General features: G+C 54.5%; 4 protein-coding genes across 4 annotated transcripts; 3 read left to right on the top strand and 1 right to left on the bottom strand.

Annotated features, from left to right (window-relative positions):
• Positions 1-1,408: 1,408 nt before the first annotated feature.
• MRS44_007906 (uncharacterized protein) lies at positions 1,409-2,181 on the top strand (the record flags this gene model as incomplete). Its single annotated transcript, XM_065620697.1, has 2 exons — positions 1,409-1,647; positions 1,863-2,181. 2 exons carry the CDS (start codon positions 1,409-1,411, stop codon positions 2,179-2,181), a joined length of 558 nt encoding a protein of 185 aa, XP_065476769.1.
• Positions 2,182-3,484: 1,303 nt separating this feature from the next.
• On the top strand, positions 3,485-4,262 carry MRS44_007905 (uncharacterized protein; the record flags this gene model as incomplete). Its single annotated transcript, XM_046281063.1, has 2 exons — positions 3,485-3,589; positions 3,663-4,262. 2 exons carry the CDS (start codon positions 3,485-3,487, stop codon positions 4,260-4,262), a joined length of 705 nt encoding a protein of 234 aa, XP_046134081.1.
• A 4,621-nt stretch (positions 4,263-8,883) lies between these two features.
• MRS44_007904 (uncharacterized protein) lies at positions 8,884-10,279 on the bottom strand (the record flags this gene model as incomplete). Its single annotated transcript, XM_046269190.2, has 2 exons — positions 8,884-10,136; positions 10,195-10,279. The coding sequence occupies 2 exons, from the start codon at positions 10,277-10,279 to the stop codon at positions 8,884-8,886; spliced, it is 1,338 nt and encodes a 445-aa protein (XP_046134082.1).
• A 5,487-nt stretch (positions 10,280-15,766) lies between these two features.
• On the top strand, positions 15,767-20,160 carry MRS44_007903 (uncharacterized protein; the record flags this gene model as incomplete). Its single annotated transcript, XM_065620696.1, has 7 exons — positions 15,767-15,832; positions 15,912-18,416; positions 18,473-18,572; positions 19,310-19,425; positions 19,480-19,573; positions 19,662-19,942; positions 20,008-20,160. 7 exons carry the CDS (start codon positions 15,767-15,769, stop codon positions 20,158-20,160), a joined length of 3,315 nt encoding a protein of 1,104 aa, XP_065476768.1.
• Positions 20,161-21,409: the final 1,249 nt, after the last annotated feature.

Below are 21,409 nucleotides of genomic sequence, written 5' to 3'. Positions count from 1 at the left end.
CGGGTTCGGCTGGTGCCCAACGTTCCAGCCTCTCTCCAACCTCGGATTTTTTGGTGGAGAGCTCTCAGAAGCCGGCATGAGAGGGACGGAGAGGAGCAAGATCAACATTGACAGGGACAAAAATTCCCCAGAGTGGAGGACCGCCCATCAGCAGAGACCACAGCACGACACAGCTTGGGCATTGGAGCTTGCTTGTTGGAGATGGAGACGAGACTGGATCCATCATTCATTCCCTTCCCTTGCCCTGCCTGGGCGGGATTGCTTTGAAAGAACCCGAAGGGGGATCCAACCTGGACGACCCGCCAATGCCGGTCGCTGGGGCCGACAAGCGCGGCTCTGGAACTGCTGGGATCCGTGATTTGTTGCTCGTCGCTTCTTTTGCATCCATCGATTCGTGGCCGGCCGTGAAAAGATTTTTCATGTGCCCTTCCCTTCCCTTCCCTTCTTCACCATTGTGCGATCTTCCATGCAGTTGTTGCATTTGCTGCAGCTCATGAGCTCATGAATGGGCTCAGCAATATGTCTGGCCCGCCAAGGTTGTTGACCGACAATTACGCCAGGCATGGAAGATATTTCCACCATGCAGGAGCAGCAACAACAGCAGCAGCAGCAGCAGCAGCAACAGCGTCGTCTTGCGTGGAGTCGAGTGTGTAAACATCGCCAAACAACCCCCTCCAGTTCCAAAAGCTCCCCTGGTCGGTGTCCAGCCCGAGACAGCAGGGCAGGGCAGCTTCCAGGTCCATCCAACGGGTCACCCAGAGCTGCCTCAGCACAGGCCACCACCCCTTCTCCAGAGCTGCTCCTCCCCAAACCTCGCTATTCCCCCCTAGGACTGGACTTCCCGGGGAGACCAGGACCCTGTCCCCTCGGGCATCGTGCTAAAAGATTGCGAGGTAACCTGCAGGTGAAGTTGCGGTATCTCAGCACCAGACGCAGTGTAAGCCTCCGCCGGCAAGGTGTCGCAGTACCTCGCAGGGACTTTGCAGGGACCGGAGCCTGTTCTAGTTGACGAAGCCCAGGTACATACACAACCACACCACACCACTCACCAGTCCTGCGACCACCTGGCCCTTCCTGCGTGCTTGCTGCAAGCTGCAACCACCAGGTTGCTGCAGTAGGGGAAAGAAGCAAAATTTTAGGGTGGAAAAAGGAAAGAAGGGGAAAAAACGCAACCTCGGACGTAGCAACAAAGAAGAAGAAAAGAAAAAAGACCCGTGAAGATTTTTTACTTCTTCTTTCTTTTCTTCACTCACGATAACTCGATTGACATTGGCCACTTTCAATACCCACAGCACAGCCTGCTCCGTGTATCGGATTGCAATTGTACTAACCCCTCACAAAGATCCAATCCCATCAAGAAATCCCAGAATCGAGAGAAAGACGTGACAAGAATTGCGACAGCAACAACATGTCCCCAAATGACCCCACCCCAACCACTAAGGCACGTCTTTGGCCCAGTCAGGATGGTTCTTCAGTTACCTCACAGCCCAGCGCCGCCGTAGCGCGGGTAATGTTCCAATTCCCTCGACTCCTACTGTACAGAGTACGGATCAAGGCCGACGACGCCAAGTATCTATCCTATCGCCGGTCGAGTCGCCCGCGCGCCGCGACGGTGCACCGCAACCGAGCCGTGACCCGGGCTCCCGGGTACTTGCCGATGGACGGTTCTGAGGCCTGTTGAGGAAGACAAGCCCAGCTAAATGCCATGCCCTGCCAGCCCGCGCCGTCAGGGATGAGCGAGCAGCTGCTCATGCAAGACGCATTGCTTGTTGGAGATGGATGCCATGAGCGCTCTTGGGTCGAGATTTAACCGCCCATCTGTGCAGGACAAGGCTCAACAAGCAACGCTCTCCATAATCCAGGCACGAGCATTTCTCCCACGCAGCACCGCTCGAGTACCAATGCTCCAGACCAGATGCTTGCTTGCTTATCCACCAAACAAGGGGACACAATCCCCAAGGTGAAGAGGAGTGGGAGTCGCCCAGCAGCGGCTTTGGTGACCAGGGGGTGCACGTCGTCCGCCGCCGCTTCACCCTTCCGGCTTCATCCCTCGCCTATCAGAAGCCTCCAAAGGCCTCGTACCCTCGCTCGCTCCCATTCTTCGGGCTCGCCCACCGAGCCGATATCCTATCCAGGTCTACCGAGTACCTGCTACTGTTTGCTGCTGCGACGTCGAGGTGATTTGATTCCTCTTGGGTGTTGTCCCCCCTCTCAGTGGAGGTTTGCCATGTCCCCCTTCACCCCCCCTAATTCCTCTGCTCCATCCCACCTCAGGGTCCCCGTCCGTGAGTCCCCGTCCGTCACTCTATCTCGAGGTATCTCGGTCCTGGGCTGGCCGCCCTCGACGGACGGGAGTGGTGTGCTCTTGCATTCCCCTCTGGCCAATGCCCAACCGACAGAGGGTACCTCTGGGGCAGGTAAATCGCCCACACAAGGTACTAGGCCCTCTGCGAGGTGAGGTGGCTTGTCTGCTGCTGGTGCCCCCCCTAAAGTGACCCCGGAAGTCCTCTAGCCCCCCTCTGGACCCGGGCTGGCGAGTACCGCTGCTGCGTCCCCGTGCTGCATGGGTACCTTCAACCCAGGTACTTGGTAAAACCTGGCGCCCCGCCCGCGGGCGTGGATGGGCTCCATGCCATCCATGGATCCATGCCTGCTGGATGGATGCCATGGGCCTCCCAGCATCAGGTATGGAGGTACCAGTGCGTGCACGCAACCCAAGGTAGGGACGGATGTACTAAGCACCAAGCACCTAAGCAAAGCACAAGCACCAAGCACCAAGCAAGCACCAGAAAAAAAGTTCTCCACCCGGCCGTCTTTCCCAACTTCGCCTCCAGCGCCAGCTCCACGTCGACGCCTAGACCAAACATCCATCTAAACTTGAGCTGCCCTCTTGTCTTGGTCTTGTCCAGTCCTCCGTCTCTTTTCTTGGACACTACTACCTGCGTTATACACTCACTACCTCCATACCTACCTTGCCTTGCCTTGCTACTCTTACCTCACCTTGCTAAATCTGTTCCTGTTTGTTCGCCACTGGCGCTCGCTCACCCGTTTGGCATCCACTCATCGCTTGCTTGCTTGCTTGCTTGCTTGCTTCTGGATTGCTTGCTTGCTTGCCGCCTCGCGCTGCCTTGTGCCTTGCCTCCAGTCGCCTCGCCTCCGCCTCCGCTCTCTGCCTCTGCCTTGCCGCCGCCGCAGCTGCAATTGCTGGGTCACAGCTCTTTTTGCTCCATCAAGCCACCCCCTCCTCCCGTCGTCCCTCGTCTTCGCCTCTCCTCCGCTCGTGACGACAACCTCACCAACTCCAACCACCCTCGATCCATAACCTCGAGAGCCTCATCACCGACCACACCCTCCTTTCTCCCACCCTCCTCTCCTCTCCTCTCCTCGGTCCTCCCTCGCCTGGACCCTTCTACCCCTTGACTCTCCTCTTCCCTCTCGCATCGACTTCTCCCCCCTCGTCGATTTCTTCGCCGTCGCCGTCATCATGGCCGGCCGAATGGTGCTGTACAAGCTGGTGGTATTGGGAGATGGTGGCGTGGGAAAGACGGCTCTCACCATCCAGCTATGTTTGCAACACTTTGTCGAGACTGTGAGTTTTCATCACCTGCCTGTGCTTGCTCGCACCCAGTGCATGGGACCTTGAAGTTGACCCCCTGTTACAGTACGACCCGACGATCGAAGATTCATACCGAAAGCAAGTCGTCATTGACGGTCAGCCGTGCATGCTCGAAGTGCTCGATACTGCCGGACAGGAAGAGTACACGGCGCTACGAGACCAATGGATCCGTGACGGCGAAGGATTTGTCCTAGTCTACAGCATCTCTTCACGCTCATCCTTCACCCGCATTAAGCGATTTCATCACCAGATTCAACGAGTCAAGGAGTCGTGCGCCTCGTCGCCGTCGTACCCCGGCTCACCTATCTCTGCCGCCAACCCCCAGTTGCCCGTGCCTATCATGCTCGTCGGCAACAAGAGCGACCGAGTCACCGAGCGAGAAGTTTCAACGCAAGAAGGCCACGCCCTCGCACGCGAGCTAGGCTGTGAGTTTGTCGAGGCCTCGGCCAAGAACTGCATCAATGTCGAGAAGGCCTTCTACGACGTAGTTAGGATCCTACGTCGACAGCGGCAACAATCTTCACGACCCTCAGAAAGGTCCAGTGGCCGAACGCGAACAGGCAACGGCGACGCGAGAGGCGGTGATCGCGACGATAGACACCGAAGGAAGAACGAGCGAAGCAAGTCCAAGTGCATTGTGTTATGAGCGACCACGCCCGCACTGTAGGAGGAATGCTTCCGCCAATCAAGAGGAGGGAAATAAGACGACAGTAAAAAAAAATGAAGACAACCAGAAAGCAAAGGGGTCGGCGATGAGAAGCCGGCGACGACAACCGCGGATGAGGGGTCGGCAATGGCGCGACCCCTCACCCACGACGGGATATGCCCGCCGACTTGGAGATGATTGGCGAGACACAGCGGGAGGCACGGAGAGACGGACTTTATTCTTTTCCTGCAATTTTAGATGGCCATATGCCCAACGACGAGGGCGGCATGACGACGCAGCATCGAACGACGAACGAAAGCAGAAGCAGTTCCGCACCGGCGAATGGCGTACGAACAAAAAGAGGCATATTCTTGGGGCGCTAGGTTATCTATTGACATTTATACTATTCTTATTTCCAAAATTTACGACCAAGACCTGGGAGGCGTTATTGTCTGTCAATCGTGGGGTTCTTCACAGTCGTGTATGACGACGTAGTTTCTGGAAAGCTACCCTGTTTTGGTTCGCTATCTGTCTGTCTATGCCGTGGGGTTTCTCGAGTTTCAACTCTCAGTCTCGGCTGGACGTTTGTGGTCTACCTTGTCAGCGGTCTCCTGTTTGGCAATCGACTCTTGGACGGACCCTGGCAGGGAGGGACAAGACGACGACGTTTCGTTCTGGCATGACTCGATTGGGGAGGGGATACGAGGGACTAGTTGGTCGAGGTTGAGCAACTCGAATGTCCATGATGGCTGGGTTTGACTTGACGTGTTTCAAGCCTTGCCCCCATGGAAAGACGGGTGCCCCTCGGCGGGCAGGGACAGGCGGTCCTGGAACAGGACAAGCGAAGTGCGAACGGCGGGTAGCAGAATGCATAATCTTGGCTTGTCCATGCTCACATCTAGGGGTGGATGGGGTGGCTTAGCTGGCCATGGCGGCTGGATCTGGCAGCAAGCGATGCAGAGAAGGGCAGGGGTGACGAGATGGAGCTGGACGGCGTGGGAGGGCGTGGGCAGCTGGGCCGATGTATCTAAATGACGGCTCGCCATACAAGAGCAAGATGAAATGAAGATGACCTGAAAAGCACCGAGATTTTGGATGATCCCCTGTATTGGGAAGTTGGAGTTGTGTCATTAGCGATGGGGACCCTTGGTTAGCGGACGGCCCCATCCACGGATCCATCCATAGATGGATGGAATGAATGAGTGAATGAATCGAGGTCTAGCCTCATTTACATTTGGGTGTATTGTATTTACATGGGCGCACTTTTGACACTTTGACGAGCAGGCGTCGCGTTGCATGTTGTCGCAGTCGATCGATCCCTGTGTGCGGCGCACGGAGCAGGCAAAGCTGGGGGAGACATGCGATCCATAACTACTAGAGGTAGATGGATGGGCGCAGCCGCGTGCGTGTTGTTTCTGATGACGATTTCGAAACAGTTTCCCCCAGCTGATGTCATGCGCAATCAGCTGAAGCTCGTGTCTGAGGCTGTCTAGCATGTATCATATCACGAAGTGCTTCCCTGAAGGAGTGACAGTGATAGTGGCAGTGGCAGTGGCTCTGGATACCAAAAGACATGGCATGGCAAGGCAGGGCTGTCGAATCCAACCCAAATCTCATGGGCGTCGGTCCATCAGAGGTGGGGGTTCTCTTGACACCATCCATCCATGCCATGCCATGGGGACGGGATGTCTCTTGTGTTGGTGGGGGATAGGCTACGTACGTGGTGTACGTGGGAGAGAAAAAAAAAAAAAAGGCAGAGGTTGGCTCTACAGTAACTAATCTACTGGTGTCTGTATGGGCTGCCACAAAGGTTCCCCCGATGGGATAAGATGCGTGTACTCGATACAAACACGGTCAAGTTTTGCTATCTGTTGATTTCCTTCCACACCTTTTTTCCAAAATGTTGTGAACCTTTTTTTTTCTTGTTCCCCCCACGCAAGGGCCTACCTACCTGTTAAACCATGATCCCTCTCACACACTCACTCTCTCGAGATGGCGCCAAGGGGGGCGGGCTTTTGTCTTTTTGTTTTCTCCTCAAAGTACTCATGTTGTGACGACGCACGTACACGCACACGGGAGGAGTACATCGACACGATTTGGGGGTTGCAGATGGTGGCGCTTTGCCTTGGGAGATGCAGGGTCGAGAGGGAAACATGGCAAAACGGGCAGAGTAGAGAGACGTTTCGGGACAGCAAGCCATAATGGACATTGGTGTCCGTAACGTAACGCGAGCAATTAGATCTAATGAAAAGCTGTCAAAACAAGACTAAAAGATGTCATTCATTATTGCCCGGTCCTTTGGGGGGAATGCTTCAACATGACAGGCTCATTAAGTGCCGGCCGGGCCTTTGCTACGAATGGATACAAGAGCGATGACAAAGTCCCCTCTCCCTCTCATTGATGCGGCTTTTTTTTTTCGTTGCGTGTGTGTCTTGCAGATCGTCCTAGATACCTACATAGTGTAGACGCTTCCACCGCTTCTAGCCTCGTTCACTAACACAGAAGCATCCGATGCCGATGCTACCGGCTCGAACTCCGAAGACCGCGCCGTTGAACAAGTCCATCAAGACCAGGCTTTCGGTAGCATCGTGCGAGGAGAGTAGGGTTCCCTCTCCACTCCTGCTGTCTCCCCCTGGCTGGCGTGGAAAGTAAGAAAAGAGGATACTTTTTTTCTCTACTACGTAGTATGGTTCTTTTTGCTTTCTTTCTTTTTCGTTCTTCGGATAGGACAAGACCCGAGAGCAAGTTTTCCCATTGTTACCTCCCCTCATGCGCGCTACCAATTACTACTTACTCCCCGAGACGGCGTCAAGACCGGAGGAGGTCCGGCCGGCGGACGGTGTGCTGATCGGAGGCTAGCACACGGGACCAAGGAGTGCTTGGGCCTACCCCTTGCGGCGGACTTGCGGACAATGGTCACTTCTCCCTCCGAGGACATGGAACATTTTTTTCCCCATCTCCATGGTACATACAACCCTATGCTTGTGTGTCCCCTCATTCCGGTAGAATGGCGGAAATGCACCAAAGGGGGAAGGTAATCAGGGGGCACCAGAAGAAAGAGAGAAACTTTTTTTTGATAGAAGAAGCCAGGGAAACTCGGGGAACAGGGGAGATTGGGTCCCGGAACCGGGGTGCCTAGAGAATGGATACAATGAACCCTGGAAAAAGACATAACAAAAAGGGCATCTAGGTTACGGACAGACACGGATACTAACTAGAGAGTAATTAGGCCCTTACACGTAAGAGTTGAACGACATGACAGAATCTCCCAAAGGGTCATCACCTGCATTACCAAGCCTTCCTTCCAACGTCAGATTTTTTCTACTTGTCAACAATTTTCGAAAAATCAGCCCTGCAGGAAAAAGACAATGTTGGGGTTCTCACTGTTTGTAGTTGCGGATCAAGTCAAAAGCCTCTTTCTTCCCCGATCAATAAAAGCCCTCTTGGACGGTAGCGCTAAACACAACCGCCCCTACCATACCCCCCTCCCCTCCCCTCTCTTTCTCCCCGGACATCGAGACTAGCGTTGGATCGGCTGAGGGGAGTCATGACGGGACATGTCCAATCTATTGAATGCATGTCAGAAGTGCTAAGAAGACAGGCAATGGCTTGACTAGCAGCTAAGAATTGCTTTGTCTAGAGACTTCACGGCCAACGTTGCCATTCATCATCGCGAGATTCATACACACCCCTCAAAGAAAGTAGCAGAACATGTCGAGACGGCCGACTAGAAGCCAACGTTTCGCCACAACCAGAAGGAGAAGAGTCCAGCTCTTCTAGCTCGTTTCACCATCATCCAAGAAGCTTTCTTCTTTTCCTGACGGTCAACGGCATTCCATTCCATTGCCTTGATTTTACCAGACGACGCTTGACAACAACCGTAAGCCTCTTTTTTTCAACTCCCGAGTCGCGAATCATGTACGTCGGGGAACTTGAATGTCATTGATCGATCATGTCGGCCTAGTGATGCTATCGGCCTAGTCTTGGGTAGCGGCCGAAAACTGGCGATGGCTTCGTCACAATCTCATGACGCATTGTCAGCGGCCGCAGTAGGACGAAAGGCAGTCAAGCGATGGTAAACTCTGCCAGAGACGGCTCGTCATCTTGAATGGCTTGCCCCCTCATCAAGTGTCCTCGAGTCAAGACCAAATCTCCAAGCTGAGACATGGCAACGACCACCACTATCAAGCCTTCACTGCTGAATAACAAGACTTCTCACAAGGTCAGGCTTACATGCTAAACACAACAGACACATAGGCACACAGGCAAATCATTCATGTCAACAAGAGAGTATGTACATGATAGATCATCTCTATTCAATAGACACATAGAGACCTCCATAACCTCCTGGCATCCTCGGAGCCATTTGCCGCGGCTCCCTTTCCATGACGCCATAGTCCATACCCAAGAACCGTCGCCGCTATTTGAATTGTAAACACAAAAAAAAGGGGGGTTGCTATATCCCAAGTGAGATCGATCCGGAATTGTCTATCCAAGAAAAAATTGACATTGAAGTGAAGAGAAGCAGATTGTAAGATATGTCCTCTATCCAACCTGAGGCTAGATTCGTGACATCTTCAAACAAAATACTCTGATATATAACGACAAGGAAATTCCATCATCACTCCTTTGTCGCGTGCTGGTCCCCGAACGGGCTGCTGTCTCGCCTTTGGGAGGACCCAGGCTTCTCGTTCTCGACTGCCGACTCCTCAATCACAGCTCCGAGGCTGGGCGCCTTGTTGGACTTTTGAGGGCTGGGTCGGTCGGGAGGGTCCGAGAAGGGTCCTTGGTCTACTGAGGGAGAGTCTTCGATGATGGTGATGGCACTCGAGTCTCGAGTAGCGTTTGCGCTTGGTGTTGTGGGCCGCGAGGTTCCCACTGATGATGATGCTGTTGTTGAGCCCGTCTCGGACTTGTTGCTTCCCATATCCACCTTCTTTAGTGTTCCAACCTTGACCACCTGTGCACGAGCCTGCGTAGCAGTGTTGGCGCTGTTGAGGAATGTCGAGCCGACGCTGAAGGCACTGGCACCGCTCTTGGGACGGCCTCCGCCGAACTTCTCAAAGTCGATACTGGGAACCGGGGGAGCATTGCTCTCGACGCTGCTGTTGCCAACGGACTTAACACTGACAACTGTGGGCTTGGCGCGCATTCCAGTCTGGGCGGGCGTGAGCACCTGGGCCTGCTTTCCGTAGATGGTCGAAGCAACGCTGGATCGAGGTGCGTATGAGGTGCGGGCGTATGAGGTTCGGTCAGAGTAGCCAGAAAGACCCGAGTAGGTTGAGTCTCGGAGGTCGCCAGGGACGAAGAAGTGCTGGTCGTCGTTTCCTTCGCCTCGGGCGGCCGCGGCGTGGTGCATAGGGATCGGAGGAACGGGGGGGACAAGAACATTTGGTGATGTAGGAGTCGCTCGGTTCGTGACGCCGGGAATATAGGCGATCTGGATAATGTTGGAGGCTCGGGTGAGGACGGTGGAAGCGATCGAGTGAACGGTGTGTGTTGAGGGTGGTCGGGTTCCCCTTGAGGCAGCATCCTTCTCTGAGCCTTGAGGGCCATCCACATCTTCAACGTAGATGGAAGTGGGAATCTGTGACCTCTTGGGTCGAACACAGAACCTCCATACCAGATATGTGATGGCGACGATCACGACGACACCACCGACAACACCACCAACAATTCCACCGATGTTTGGGCCGTCAGAGCTTTTGCTGGATTGGGATGCAGACTTCTCGTCGCAGAACGATGTAGGGCACTTCTGACACTCGAGGGGTACGGTAAATCGGCATTCACTGCCTTCGGGGCAGTTCGGGCATTCAAGTTGGGTGTTTTCATCGCATTGAATACACTTGCCGTCTCGAGGAACGAGTTGGTACGCTAGACAAGATGATCAGACGCCGTCGACAGGCACACAGGGGGAGCCGTATTAACTTACCCATACTAACTTCGTTCAAATCTCTCGCGACGACGTATCCAGGCCCATCCAGGCCTCTGGACGAGAAGTAATGAAGCCCCTCCATGTTGATATCCAGTAATGAGAGACTAGTAGGAGGTTGTAGTTGATCGATAGCCCCAGATTGGCAGGTGTCGATCACTTGAGATGATCAGTCAAGCCTAAGTTGGGCGGTTGTCGGCTTAGGCTTGGCGATGGGTGTATTTCGAAGGTGGTTTGCGACAGATGGTTGATAGTATAAAAGAAAACAAGGATTGAATGGTTCGCCGAGTCCTTTCCAAGCGAGAATGATAGGTATATTTTCAGGCTCGAGTTGAGAGAGGTCGGCAAATGGTGGAAGAAAAGGCGAGGAGAGTGAGTAAGAAACGAGTGGATTCTGAGGCTAGCTCGGATGAAAAGAAGGCTGGTTAGGAGGCGCAAGAAGGAGACATAATCGACCAAGGCGACGGCTCAAGTAACGAAGCGAATGGATAAGAAGTAGAAGAGTCGTCGGAGGCTCCGCTCGAGTCGATTTGACGGTTGACGGTCGATGGATTTGCGTGAGTGCGTGCGGGATGCGATCGTTTGGACGGGGAGAACGATGAAGGAGCGAGGGAAATCCAAGAGGGCCTGGAGGCAAGACTCTTACTCAAATCAAAGAAAAGAGTCAAGGAAAGCGCCGGGAACTTGGTCTTGCGACCGACTGGGCGAGCGCTGCAACCACATTGGAAGCACGAGGGGACGGGGTGACAGGGGCAGCCCGCCACACTAGGATCCTTTCGGCCATAGCGAAACAATTAAACGGCGCGCCATCTATTCGCACCGTGTGCTATGGTGCCGCTGCCCCTGATTCTGTCGTCCGCGGGGTCAGTGATTGTGTGGAATGCCCTTGGCCATCCCGGCCAGCAACCCACAGCCCAGTGTTTGAGGCCCCTGATCATCCCGGATATGCACTGTGCAGTTTGACGAACTGGGCACTGGGCTGGTACCTTGCCCGATGAGTGATTTCCTCTCAACCACAAGTACCTCCCATCTCTTTCCCTGGTCCAAGCATGAATGAGCCCAGGTTATACCTCAGGTACCGCAGGCCATCAGCCAGCTTCAGGTGAACACCAGCAGGGCGGCCCGGATGGATAGGTAGATGCAACCAACCTACGACCAACTACGGACAGCTACCGACGGAGACGTACGGTACCTACGGTTCGAGAGGCTCAGGGCCCTGCAGGCATCGCCAACGGCAGCGATCGAATGAGCTGCGAGAAACACCTCCTCAAGATGCAGTGTCGCCATATCCATCATCTAGATCCATGCCTTGGTCTGGCCAACCACGACGACAAAGGCCTCTTCTCTTCAGGCCTCCCTCCTCCACTTGGCGAAATCCACCCGTGGGTAGCACAAACTCCTCTCCACCACCCTCTTTCTCAACCGGCTGGCCAGTGAGTGGCGCGAGTTTACATGCCAGACTCGGGCGGGCGTTGCAGAAATACTCTTTTTTTGCCTGCACGCGCGTCCCTCAGTTCGAAACAACCCCCCGATCCAGGACCCTGCGGAGGAGTCGGGTCCCCGCTTGAAGGCATTCCAGAGAGACCTGATCACGGCGTGATGCGGTGAATCTCTGCCGTGGTAGTGGCTGTGGTCCTTAGCGAGGGCATTTGTCTTGTTGAAACGGTTGCAGTGCTTGGTGTTGTTTGAATGGCTCGCTCAGCAACAACGCATCTCGAGCCAACCAGTGGCTCATTTACCCATCAACGAATCACAGCACAGTCATGCGGCCGCTTTGTTGGCCTCATCTCACTTTGCAGGTCCAGAAGCCTGTTCCGAACATATTGACATGGAGTTGTTTGTTCCCGTACAGCCCAGTGAGCAAGTTTACTCGGTCCCTGTTGGAATATCTGATGTTTCCTACCCTAGGTGTGATACCGTTTCGATTCTCTCCGGATCACGCATGCTACGCTGCAGGGCGGGCGGAAATCTTGCCATTTCACCGTGCGTCTTATATCCAGCTGTATTATACCGATAATGATCGCCTTTATTAACCCTTCCTGGGTTTGGATATTTCTTCGCTACTGATCAGGCTTGTTGTCCAAGTATAACACATGTTCTTGGTTGTCACTCAGACGGCCGTTGAGCCTTAACCGGACTGGGCTACCAAGCATCAAGCCAGGCGAGATGCTCCCGCAACCGTGATAGAAGCAGTCCTCCATTCACCGTCCACCAGAGGTATCGCTCCCTTCCGGTAGCGACGGTGGCTGATATGTGGCATGACGTCCCGTCGTTGGACACGAAGGCTCATATTGACTGAGAATGGAACTCGGCATCCCGTTGCCTCGGTGCGTTGTCACGCCCACTTGCCGATGGTCCAGGAACAACACTCGATTCCAGATAGCGTCTATTAGATTACGTGGGCAGCAGAAGAACGCGTCACTTCCCATATTTTAAGACTTCGGAACCTCGATGCAGAAATAAACATTTCTCGATCCTCGTCATGTCGTCGCCGCAGCATGCTTCCAGACATTCAGCGGGCCGTGGCCGGGGAACGACAACCATTTAGGGTAGCATATGTCGTTTCCCGTCCCAATGCATGGGAACACACGGACTCTGAGATGCTTCGATAATACAACCAGTGGCTGATGTCTCGGGTGGTGAACCGAGCACGGGAGCTACATGCTTCGGGGTTGAGCACGAGAGATCGTGACGGCAAGTCAAATTGGCCCACTGTTCAACACGGGAAATGGCCATCCGGGGATTTCCTCATCCAGGACGTATGTAACGTGTGGTAGGGCAAAGCTGTAGCCCAAAGCTGTGCGTCCGCTCCCTCAAGCAAAGTCGATGCTGTTGTTGGCAGAGGAATACGGTCTCCACAGCGGCTGGCCTTACATATATTGTCGAGGGTCGGCCGTCACAGATTATCTCGCGATTATCTCCACCAGAGGGTTTCAGGATAAGCCCTTGGCCAAAAAGGAATTCCGTCTGAGAATCGCGGCATTTGTGAGCCTTACAGTCGATGTGTCCCTGGCCGGAAACGTTTCTCGGCGTTTCTTCTTGAGAGAATAGACCTGGGGAACAACGAGCCCATTTGGGCGGGCCGCCCATAAGCTGCTGACGTGAGGCGGCGAACATGTCTTACACGCAGAAGAGCCTGGACGCTATGGGTATGGTTCGGACTTGATCGCATCCGTATTGCTTGTCGATTGAGGGCTATCGATGCATCTTTATCAGGCACCACGACGCAGTCAGATTTGCCGAACCAGTGGTCTTGCCCTATGCCCCAGAGTTGGGGGCTTAAAACTAGGAGCGGAGTGAAGCCGTTTTGTTGCATCCAAAGCTGACAGCTGCCATACCTCCCCATACCCTGGCGGCTGAACAAAGGAGAGAGAGCTGGAGACCAAAAGGCGGCCAACGCCGTGCTAGCGTCTTCACGACAACATGCCTGCGCCCCAATCTCGCACTCCAGCCCCAGGCCTCTCGGCTCATCCCAGTCAATTTCACCAAGCAGGGGGGGCTATTTTTGGAACCTCAACTGTGGCAGATTCTGGGTACAGGAGGAGGCTTTGGCTCTGTTTCGGACTAAGAGCCAAGTTGACCCAGTCGGCCGACCCAAGGGGGGATCTCCATTTGGACTTTCCAGATGTCACTGCAACTCTCCAGTGGACGGGTTCACAGAACGATGCCCGGTACTTGTGGGCTCTGTATGGCAGGGAAGAAACACAGACACAGGCACAGGCACATGCCATTTCTGGGCGTCCAGTCCGGGTCCCAGTGCTGTGCGTTGGCAAGTCAGCACCAACCTCTCAACGCCCAGCCCAGCCAGCCCAACCAGGACATGGGCAAATCTGACGCTGACAAGACAAACTGCGACCTAACTCTGTAGGTGAGCGGGCTTGCCACGAGGCGTTCCAGCAGGCTCAGCCGGCTGAAGCAGGCCAATGGTCAATAGAAAGGATCGTAAGCCGGCAGGGCTGGGTGCGGGTACCGTACCGCTCGCCGACTAAGGGTGAAGGACTGAGGCGTGAGGATCACTGCCCTAGGAGGCTCGACGGGACCAAACCTGCGAAGCCCGGGCCCTTTGGGGGAAATTAGGGACCATGCTCCGTACCGTACAACGCATACACGCATGGCTTCTGGCTGTGGCGGGAGAAAGGGGATGGAGCTGGAGGCGTGACGGCGTTGAAGGGACCAGAAATGGCACCAGACCTTCTGGAAGGTGACCTTTCTTCCCCATCAGAGAGCCTGCACAGCGGAATTGGAGGGGGACGATGAGCAACGAGGCCCGAGCATCAAGTACCGTAGGCAGGTAAGCAGCAGCCGCCGCCGTATACAATTCCAAAGGCGGCGTGGCATCTCCCGGCGGCATGATCCATGGATGCTCAATGCAAGATGTCAGGGGTGCCCGTCAAAGTCAAGCAACGTCTCCATTTCTTTGGCACTTTGGTTTCTCCATTAATTTGCCGGCCAAGAGATCCAACTGTCTGTCTGACAGACAGTGAAAAATAGCGAGCCGCGTTTGTACGGTGAGCAGAAGCCCCATGGATGGTTTTGAGGTGGCTGATGAGAGAGAGCCCAGCCGCCGCCGCCTCCTCCAGCCAAGGCACCCCGAATTGGGGATGACGAGCCAGGATGCTGCGTCCGGTAGGGAGGAGGCTGACTTGCTGGAGGAAGCAAGCAGGTAGCTGCTTGGAGCTAGCAGCGCGCCTCCTGGAGGTGGCCGTCAAGACCTGCAGAGGACCAGTAAACTCTGGGCGGGCTGCCCGTCAACGCTCAGCGGGCATTGGAGGAGGCTGCATCTTTGGGCGCGGTTGCGGAGGTCTCCTGAGCAGGGCTGTCCGGCTGCAGAAGCATCCAGAGAAAGGGTTCCCAGGCTGTGTGCTTGCTTGCTGCTTGCGAGATGCAGAATTGGAAGCAATTGGGTCCATCTTCAGCCTCTCAGAGTTGGGCGGCGTGTCTCTGAGTGGGAACAAGGATGCGAAGATGGGATGGATCCTCCCCCCAAAACTTACGGCGGAGTGGCTCAGCATGCTTAGCGCGTAGCGCAGCACAGGTAGCCAGTCCCCTATTCCATCTTACTCTCTCCATCCATTCGAGCACAGCAAGCTTGCTTAGGTTGCAGGGCCGTGAGCCGTGGAGCAAAAACGAGATTCGTCCCCGGGGCCCTTCATCAAAACATTTCGTCAGAAAAAACCCTGCTGCTTATTGCTGGCCTTCTTTTTTTCCCTTCCCCTTCCCGCCATTCAAACCTCGCTCTTCCCTCCTAATTCCGACTTTTCTGTTCCTTCTCATCCTTTCCCCTCCCTCCCTCCTTAACTAACCATCATCATTCTTTAGAGGCTGGCGCCTCGAGTTTTGTCACCGTTGCCAGGGCTTGTTGCTGCGTTTTACCAGTGGACCTAGAGGCAGCTCCCGCACCCACGCCCGTGACCTGCATTTGGATCTACTTCCTCCTGTTTCAGCTCCTATCCCCAAACAACACAAAGGAGCATCTCTCCCCCATCATCGCCATCGCCAAAATCCATCCATCGCACTTGGATCCGAATCGTTTTTTCTGCGCTGAGCGGCTCCGGGAGCATTACTATTCACCATGGCGTACAATGGCCGTGATCAGGAGTACGGGGGACACCCGATGCAGGACATACCTGGTGGCAGCGTGAGTACACCTTTTTTTCTGCTTACGCCTCGAGCTCGCACCTGAGATGGCGGAAGGACTAACTCTTACCGCTCAGCAGTATCACCTTCCCCCTCAGGAGAACGACGAGGAGCAGGGCCGTGGCCTCCTGAACTCTGGCTACGACCAAGATCGACTCGGCGCTCGTACTCCCCCCGACCGCCCCGTCTCAGCTTACAGTCTCACTGAATCATACGCCCCGGGAGCTTCGACGACTCCTCAGCCCGGTGTTGGATATGGCGAACACACCGGCAGCTTTGGCCAGTTTGGCGCCAACCTCGACCAGCCCGCCCCCTTTCCCCGACCCGACTCTGCCTTTGACCCCGAAGACAGCTGGGTCGAACGACAGCAGCAGCCCATGATTGGCAAGGGCGGTGGCCTGAAGCGCTTCAATACCCGAAAGGTCAAGCTCGTTCAGGGTTCCGTTCTCAGCATCGACTATCCGGTGCCCAGTGCCATCAAGAACGCTGTCCAGGCTCGCTACCGCGATGTCGAGGGTGGCAACGAGGAGTTCATGAAGATGCGATACACAGCCGCTACCTGTGACCCTAACGACTTCACCCTGAAGAACGGTTACGATTTGCGACCTCGCATGTATAACCGACACACTGAGTTGCTCATTGCCATTACCTACTACAACGAAGACAAGGTTCTGCTTGCCCGAACTCTGCATCACACTATGCAGAACATTCGCGACATTGTCAACCTTAAGAAATCGACTTTCTGGAACAAGGGTGGCCCTGCCTGGCAAAAGATTGTCGTGTGCTTGGTTTTCGACGGTATCGAGAAGGCCGACAAGAACACCCTTGATGTCCTCGCGACTGTGGGTATTTACCAGGATGGTGTCATCAAGAAGGATGTCGACGGCAAGGAGACCGTCGCTCACATTTTCGAATACACCTCCCAGCTTTCCGTCACCCCCAACCAGCAGCTCATCCGGCCCACCGACGACGGCCCCAATACTCTGCCGCCCGTCCAGATGATTTTCTGCTTGAAGCAGAAGAACAGCAAGAAGATCAACTCTCACCGTTGGCTCTTCAATGCCTTTGGCCGTATCCTGAACCCCGAGGTGTGTATCCTGATCGATGCCGGTACCAAGCCTAGCCCTCGGTCTCTGCTGGCCCTCTGGGAGGGTTTCTACAACGACAAGGATCTCGGTGGCGCTTGTGGTGAAATTCACGCCATGTTGGGTAAGGGCGGCAAGAAGCTGTTCAACCCCCTCGTTGCTGTCCAGAACTTCGAGTACAAGATCTCCAACATTCTCGACAAGCCTCTCGAGTCTGCATTCGGTTACGTCAGTGTGTTGCCCGGTGCCTTCTCGGCGTACCGATTCCGAGCTATCATGGGCCGTCCCCTGGAGCAGTACTTCCACGGTGATCACACCCTGTCCAAGATGCTTGGTAAGAAGGGTATTGACGGCATGAACATTTTCAAGAAGAACATGTTCTTGGCCGAAGATCGTATCCTGTGTTTCGAGCTGGTGGCCAAGGCTGGCCAGAAGTGGCATCTGTCTTATATCAAGGCTGCCAAGGGTGAAACCGATGTTCCTGAAGGTGCCGCCGAATTCATCTCACAGCGTCGACGATGGCTGAACGGTTCGTTCGCCGCCACTCTGTACTCGCTGATGCACTTCAGCCGCTTCTACAAGTCGGGCCACAACATCATCCGCATGTTCTTCTTCCACATCCAGCTCATCTACAACTTCCTCAACACTCTCTTCTCCTGGTTCTCTCTCGGTTCTTACTGGCTTACAACCTCGGTCATCATGGATCTCGTGGGTACACCCAAGGTGACTAGCGGATCTCACGGCTGGCCTTTTGGTGACACTGCTACCCCTCTGGTCAACGCTCTGCTTCAGTGGACATATCTTGGTTTCGTCATCCTCCAGTTCATCCTGGCTCTGGGTAACCGTCCCAAGGGTTCCAAGTTCACCTACATTGCTTCGTTCATGGTCTTTGCTCTCATTCAGGGTTACATCCTGGTTCTCTCAGCCTACCTGGTTGTTCGCGCCTTTGACAAGCCCATTGGACAGCAGATTTCGTTCGCTTCCGGCCAAGAATTCCTCAACAGTTTCTTCGGCGGCGACAGCGCAGGTGGTGTCATTCTCGTTGCCCTGATCACTATTTATGGTCTCAACTTTGTGGCTTCCTTCATGTACCTGGACCCCTGGCACATGTTCCACTCCTTCCCCTACTACCTGGTTCTTATGTCCACCTACATCAACATTCTCATGGTCTACGCCTTCAACAACTGGCACGATGTTTCTTGGGGTACCAAGGGTTCCGACAAGGCCGAGGCCCTTCCCTCTGCCCACGTCACCAAGGGCGACAAGAACGAGGCCGTTGTCGAGGAAATCGAGCTGGAGCAGGAGGATATCGACAGCCAGTTTGAGCAGACTGTCCGCCGAGCCCTTGCTCCCTTCAAGGAGGAGGAGGAGGTCGAGAAGGCCGATGTCGAGGATGGTTATAAGTCATTCCGTACCGGCCTTGTCGTCACCTGGCTGTTTGGCAACATCTTCCTCATTCTCTGCATTACCAGCGATAACTTCGATGGTCTTGGTCTTGGCGTAAGTTTTCTTGTGATCTGGTTTTACTATGTGTCAAGTGCTAACGAATCCTATAGGAGGATGCCACTGCCCGAAAAGCCCACTACTTCCAGTTCCTTCTGTGGGCTACTGCCGTGCTCTCTATCGTCCGTTTCATCGGCTTCCTGTGGTTCCTGGGTAAGACCGGCCTCATGTGCTGCTTCTCGAGACGGTGAACGCAACGGCAGGCTACGCACGTTGAAATCATCTACACTCGCATGTTTTGTGGGGGAGCCATGGATACGGAGGACATGGCGCTTGTCAAAGTAGATAAATTGGGTTGTTCTCGGATACCTCTACTGTGTAACGTTTGCTTGTTGTCTGTTTTGATTATTTAATGGAGGGCGAATCGAATCGAATCAAATCAAAAAGAAATATTTGATTGCGGCTGAGGGCATTGATTGAAACGGGGTTGGATCGGGATAGGTACGCACACACAGTTAAAGTGTATCTCTATGTAGTCTTTTCAGTTTGGCATCTGCCCTTGGGGGTTCATGACGCATTTGAATGATATGAGTTACTTTGAGTGATGAGTCCATCTTTCATCATGACTGACAACGTGACATGTAATCATTCCCCTTGTGAATTCGGCGAGTTGCCTCAGGAGGTGATGATAATTGGCCGCCTAGACTTGGGTGGGTACACCTTGTGAGTTGGCTGGGCTCCAGCGGCATCCAGGCCGGCTGCCTTACGGCTGAGTTCCATATCTTATCAAGCATCATCGCCTTTTCGACCAAGCCCAGCCCAGCCCGCCCGCCGAGTCCGTTCTCGCAGCTTCTTACCAAGCCAACACACGACTTGACGCTGACCTCGCCGTCTATATTCCCCGGCGTTTTCCTCTGTTTTTGCGCATATTGAACTTTGTTTTATTCTAGAGACCGTGACTGGGACTCGACTCGATCCCCTCTTTCAACTCGTTCACCGAATCCCACCCGACACAGCCCACCTACAAGGGCCCCCGCCGTCCACGATGTTGAAGATATGGTCGATGGTGAGATGACTTGCCGAGAAGCCTGATGGCGCGCAGATGCTGACGCCCTCATAGAAGAAGGAGCAGAAAGAGGCGGAGAACGCTGAGGGCCAGGCCTCAGGCGGCAAGAAGAAGAAGGTGACGGCAGCTCAGCTGCGCGTGCAAAAGGGTACGTCTAGACTCCCACGCTTGTGTGTTTGGAGGGGTGTTCAAGGAGAATGACGAGACTGACCATGCGGCGCATACAGATTTGTCAGAGCTCTCCCTGGGTTCCACGATGAAGACAGAATTCCCTGACCCCGACGACATCCTCAACTTTGTGCTCACGATCGATCCCGACGAGGGCATGTACCGCGGCAGCCGCTTCACATTCGACTTCACCATCAACCAAAACTTTCCCCACGAGCCTCCCAAGGTCCGGTGCCGGGAGAAGATCTACCACCCCAACATCGACCTCGAGGGCAAGGTCTGCCTGAACATTCTCCGAGAAGACTGGAAGCCAGTCTTGAACCTGAACGCGGTGATAGTCGGACTTCAGGTATGAGACTCCTAAGCACTGCGAGAAGAATCAGCTTTGGAGGGTGGTGACTAACACGGTTGCAGTTCCTCTTCCTCGAGCCCAACGCATCCGATCCCCTGAACAAGGAGGCGGCCGAAGACCTACGAAACAACCGCGAGGGATTCAAGCGCAACGTCCGAACCGCGATGGGCGGTGGTGTAGTCAAGGGCCAGAGTTACGACAGAGTCCTCAAATAGATCTAGGCCACAAGAGAAGATGGAATACTTTTAGGGGGGAGGTTGGCTTGTCATGTGTCCTCGCAGACTTGGGGATGAAAAAAGACGGCTGAATGAATGTGTTGATATTCGCGGCGAAGCGTCTGACAAGGAACAAGCAAGCATACAGGCGTAGGTATGCATCGCCCGGTGTCTTACGAGTCCATGATCCGGAGCAGGCATTGCTCCTTTCCCCCAGCGGCGTTTCGAGGATAGGGCACCATGTTGAGAAGGAGGAGGGCATGTACGGTTGTTGCCCCGTGAGGGTTTGAGATGAGATTGAAGAAATATACTGGGTGGTTAAACGCCATCACCACTTTCAGCTTGTCTGGTCGTGAATAACGGGGTCTCGGACGGGATCGGGCCGTTACGCCTGTGGCATACACCGGGCTGTCGGGGTTTTGTTTTGTGAGTATGCACACCGACATTGATGAGCAGCCAAAGGCATCACGTCCATTGTCAGGGATGTAGGTATGTATGGTGAGAGTTGCATACCACGGCGGCTCCGCTAGCGGCTGGACGCACGCCGCATCCGTAACCCGGAGCAAGTGGATCAAGCCGGGGAGAGGGGGCATCAGTCATTGTCCTTTGACGCCGGACCCTTTGCAGAAGGCTGGCCGGAGTAATGGACAATGCCCCGACATCTCGAACATGCTCCTCACCCAGGAAACGCCACATCCATGTGGACATCAAGGCCCGTTTGATCTGGCCAAGGCCTCATTGGACAGCGGTGGCAGAGGGGTTGGCATCGGACGACATGCGGCTGCTGGGGATGGAGCCCTCCCGGGGAGACTACACAGACTCCGGAAGCCCTGAGACCCACTGTTTCGCGTGCTCACCCCAGCCAGCATTAGCTCAAGTGCGGACAGCTTTTTTTTTGTGGTGAGATGAGAGTGTTGTTCCATCGAGGGGCTTGCTGCCAGCGTCGATTGTGCCTCTACCACGTTGTACAGAACTTGACACATATGCAAATGCAACTCAATTCTTGTTCATAAACTTGAATTGAGCATCAAATCTCCAATTTTAGGCGTTGCCGTGGTGTAGAGACGAGCAACGACACCGGCTGCTGACGAACGCACGGAGCTTGGTAGGTTAGACAACTGAATCGCCACCCATTGGCCGCTCTAGACGTGACTCAAGCTGTGAGATCCCTGCGTTCGACCCAGCGGTTCTCCAGGTCGGAGTCGTAGATACTTGCAATCGAAAACAAATCAGAGTGTTCAGCCGTGTA

Source organism: Fusarium solani (genome assembly GCF_023522795.1).
Source record: "Fusarium solani strain SB1 chromosome Unknown bctg00000004, whole genome shotgun sequence".
Lineage (NCBI taxonomy): Eukaryota > Fungi > Ascomycota > Sordariomycetes > Hypocreales > Nectriaceae > Fusarium > Fusarium solani.
This window is presented reverse-complemented; position numbering and strand designations above follow the sequence as displayed.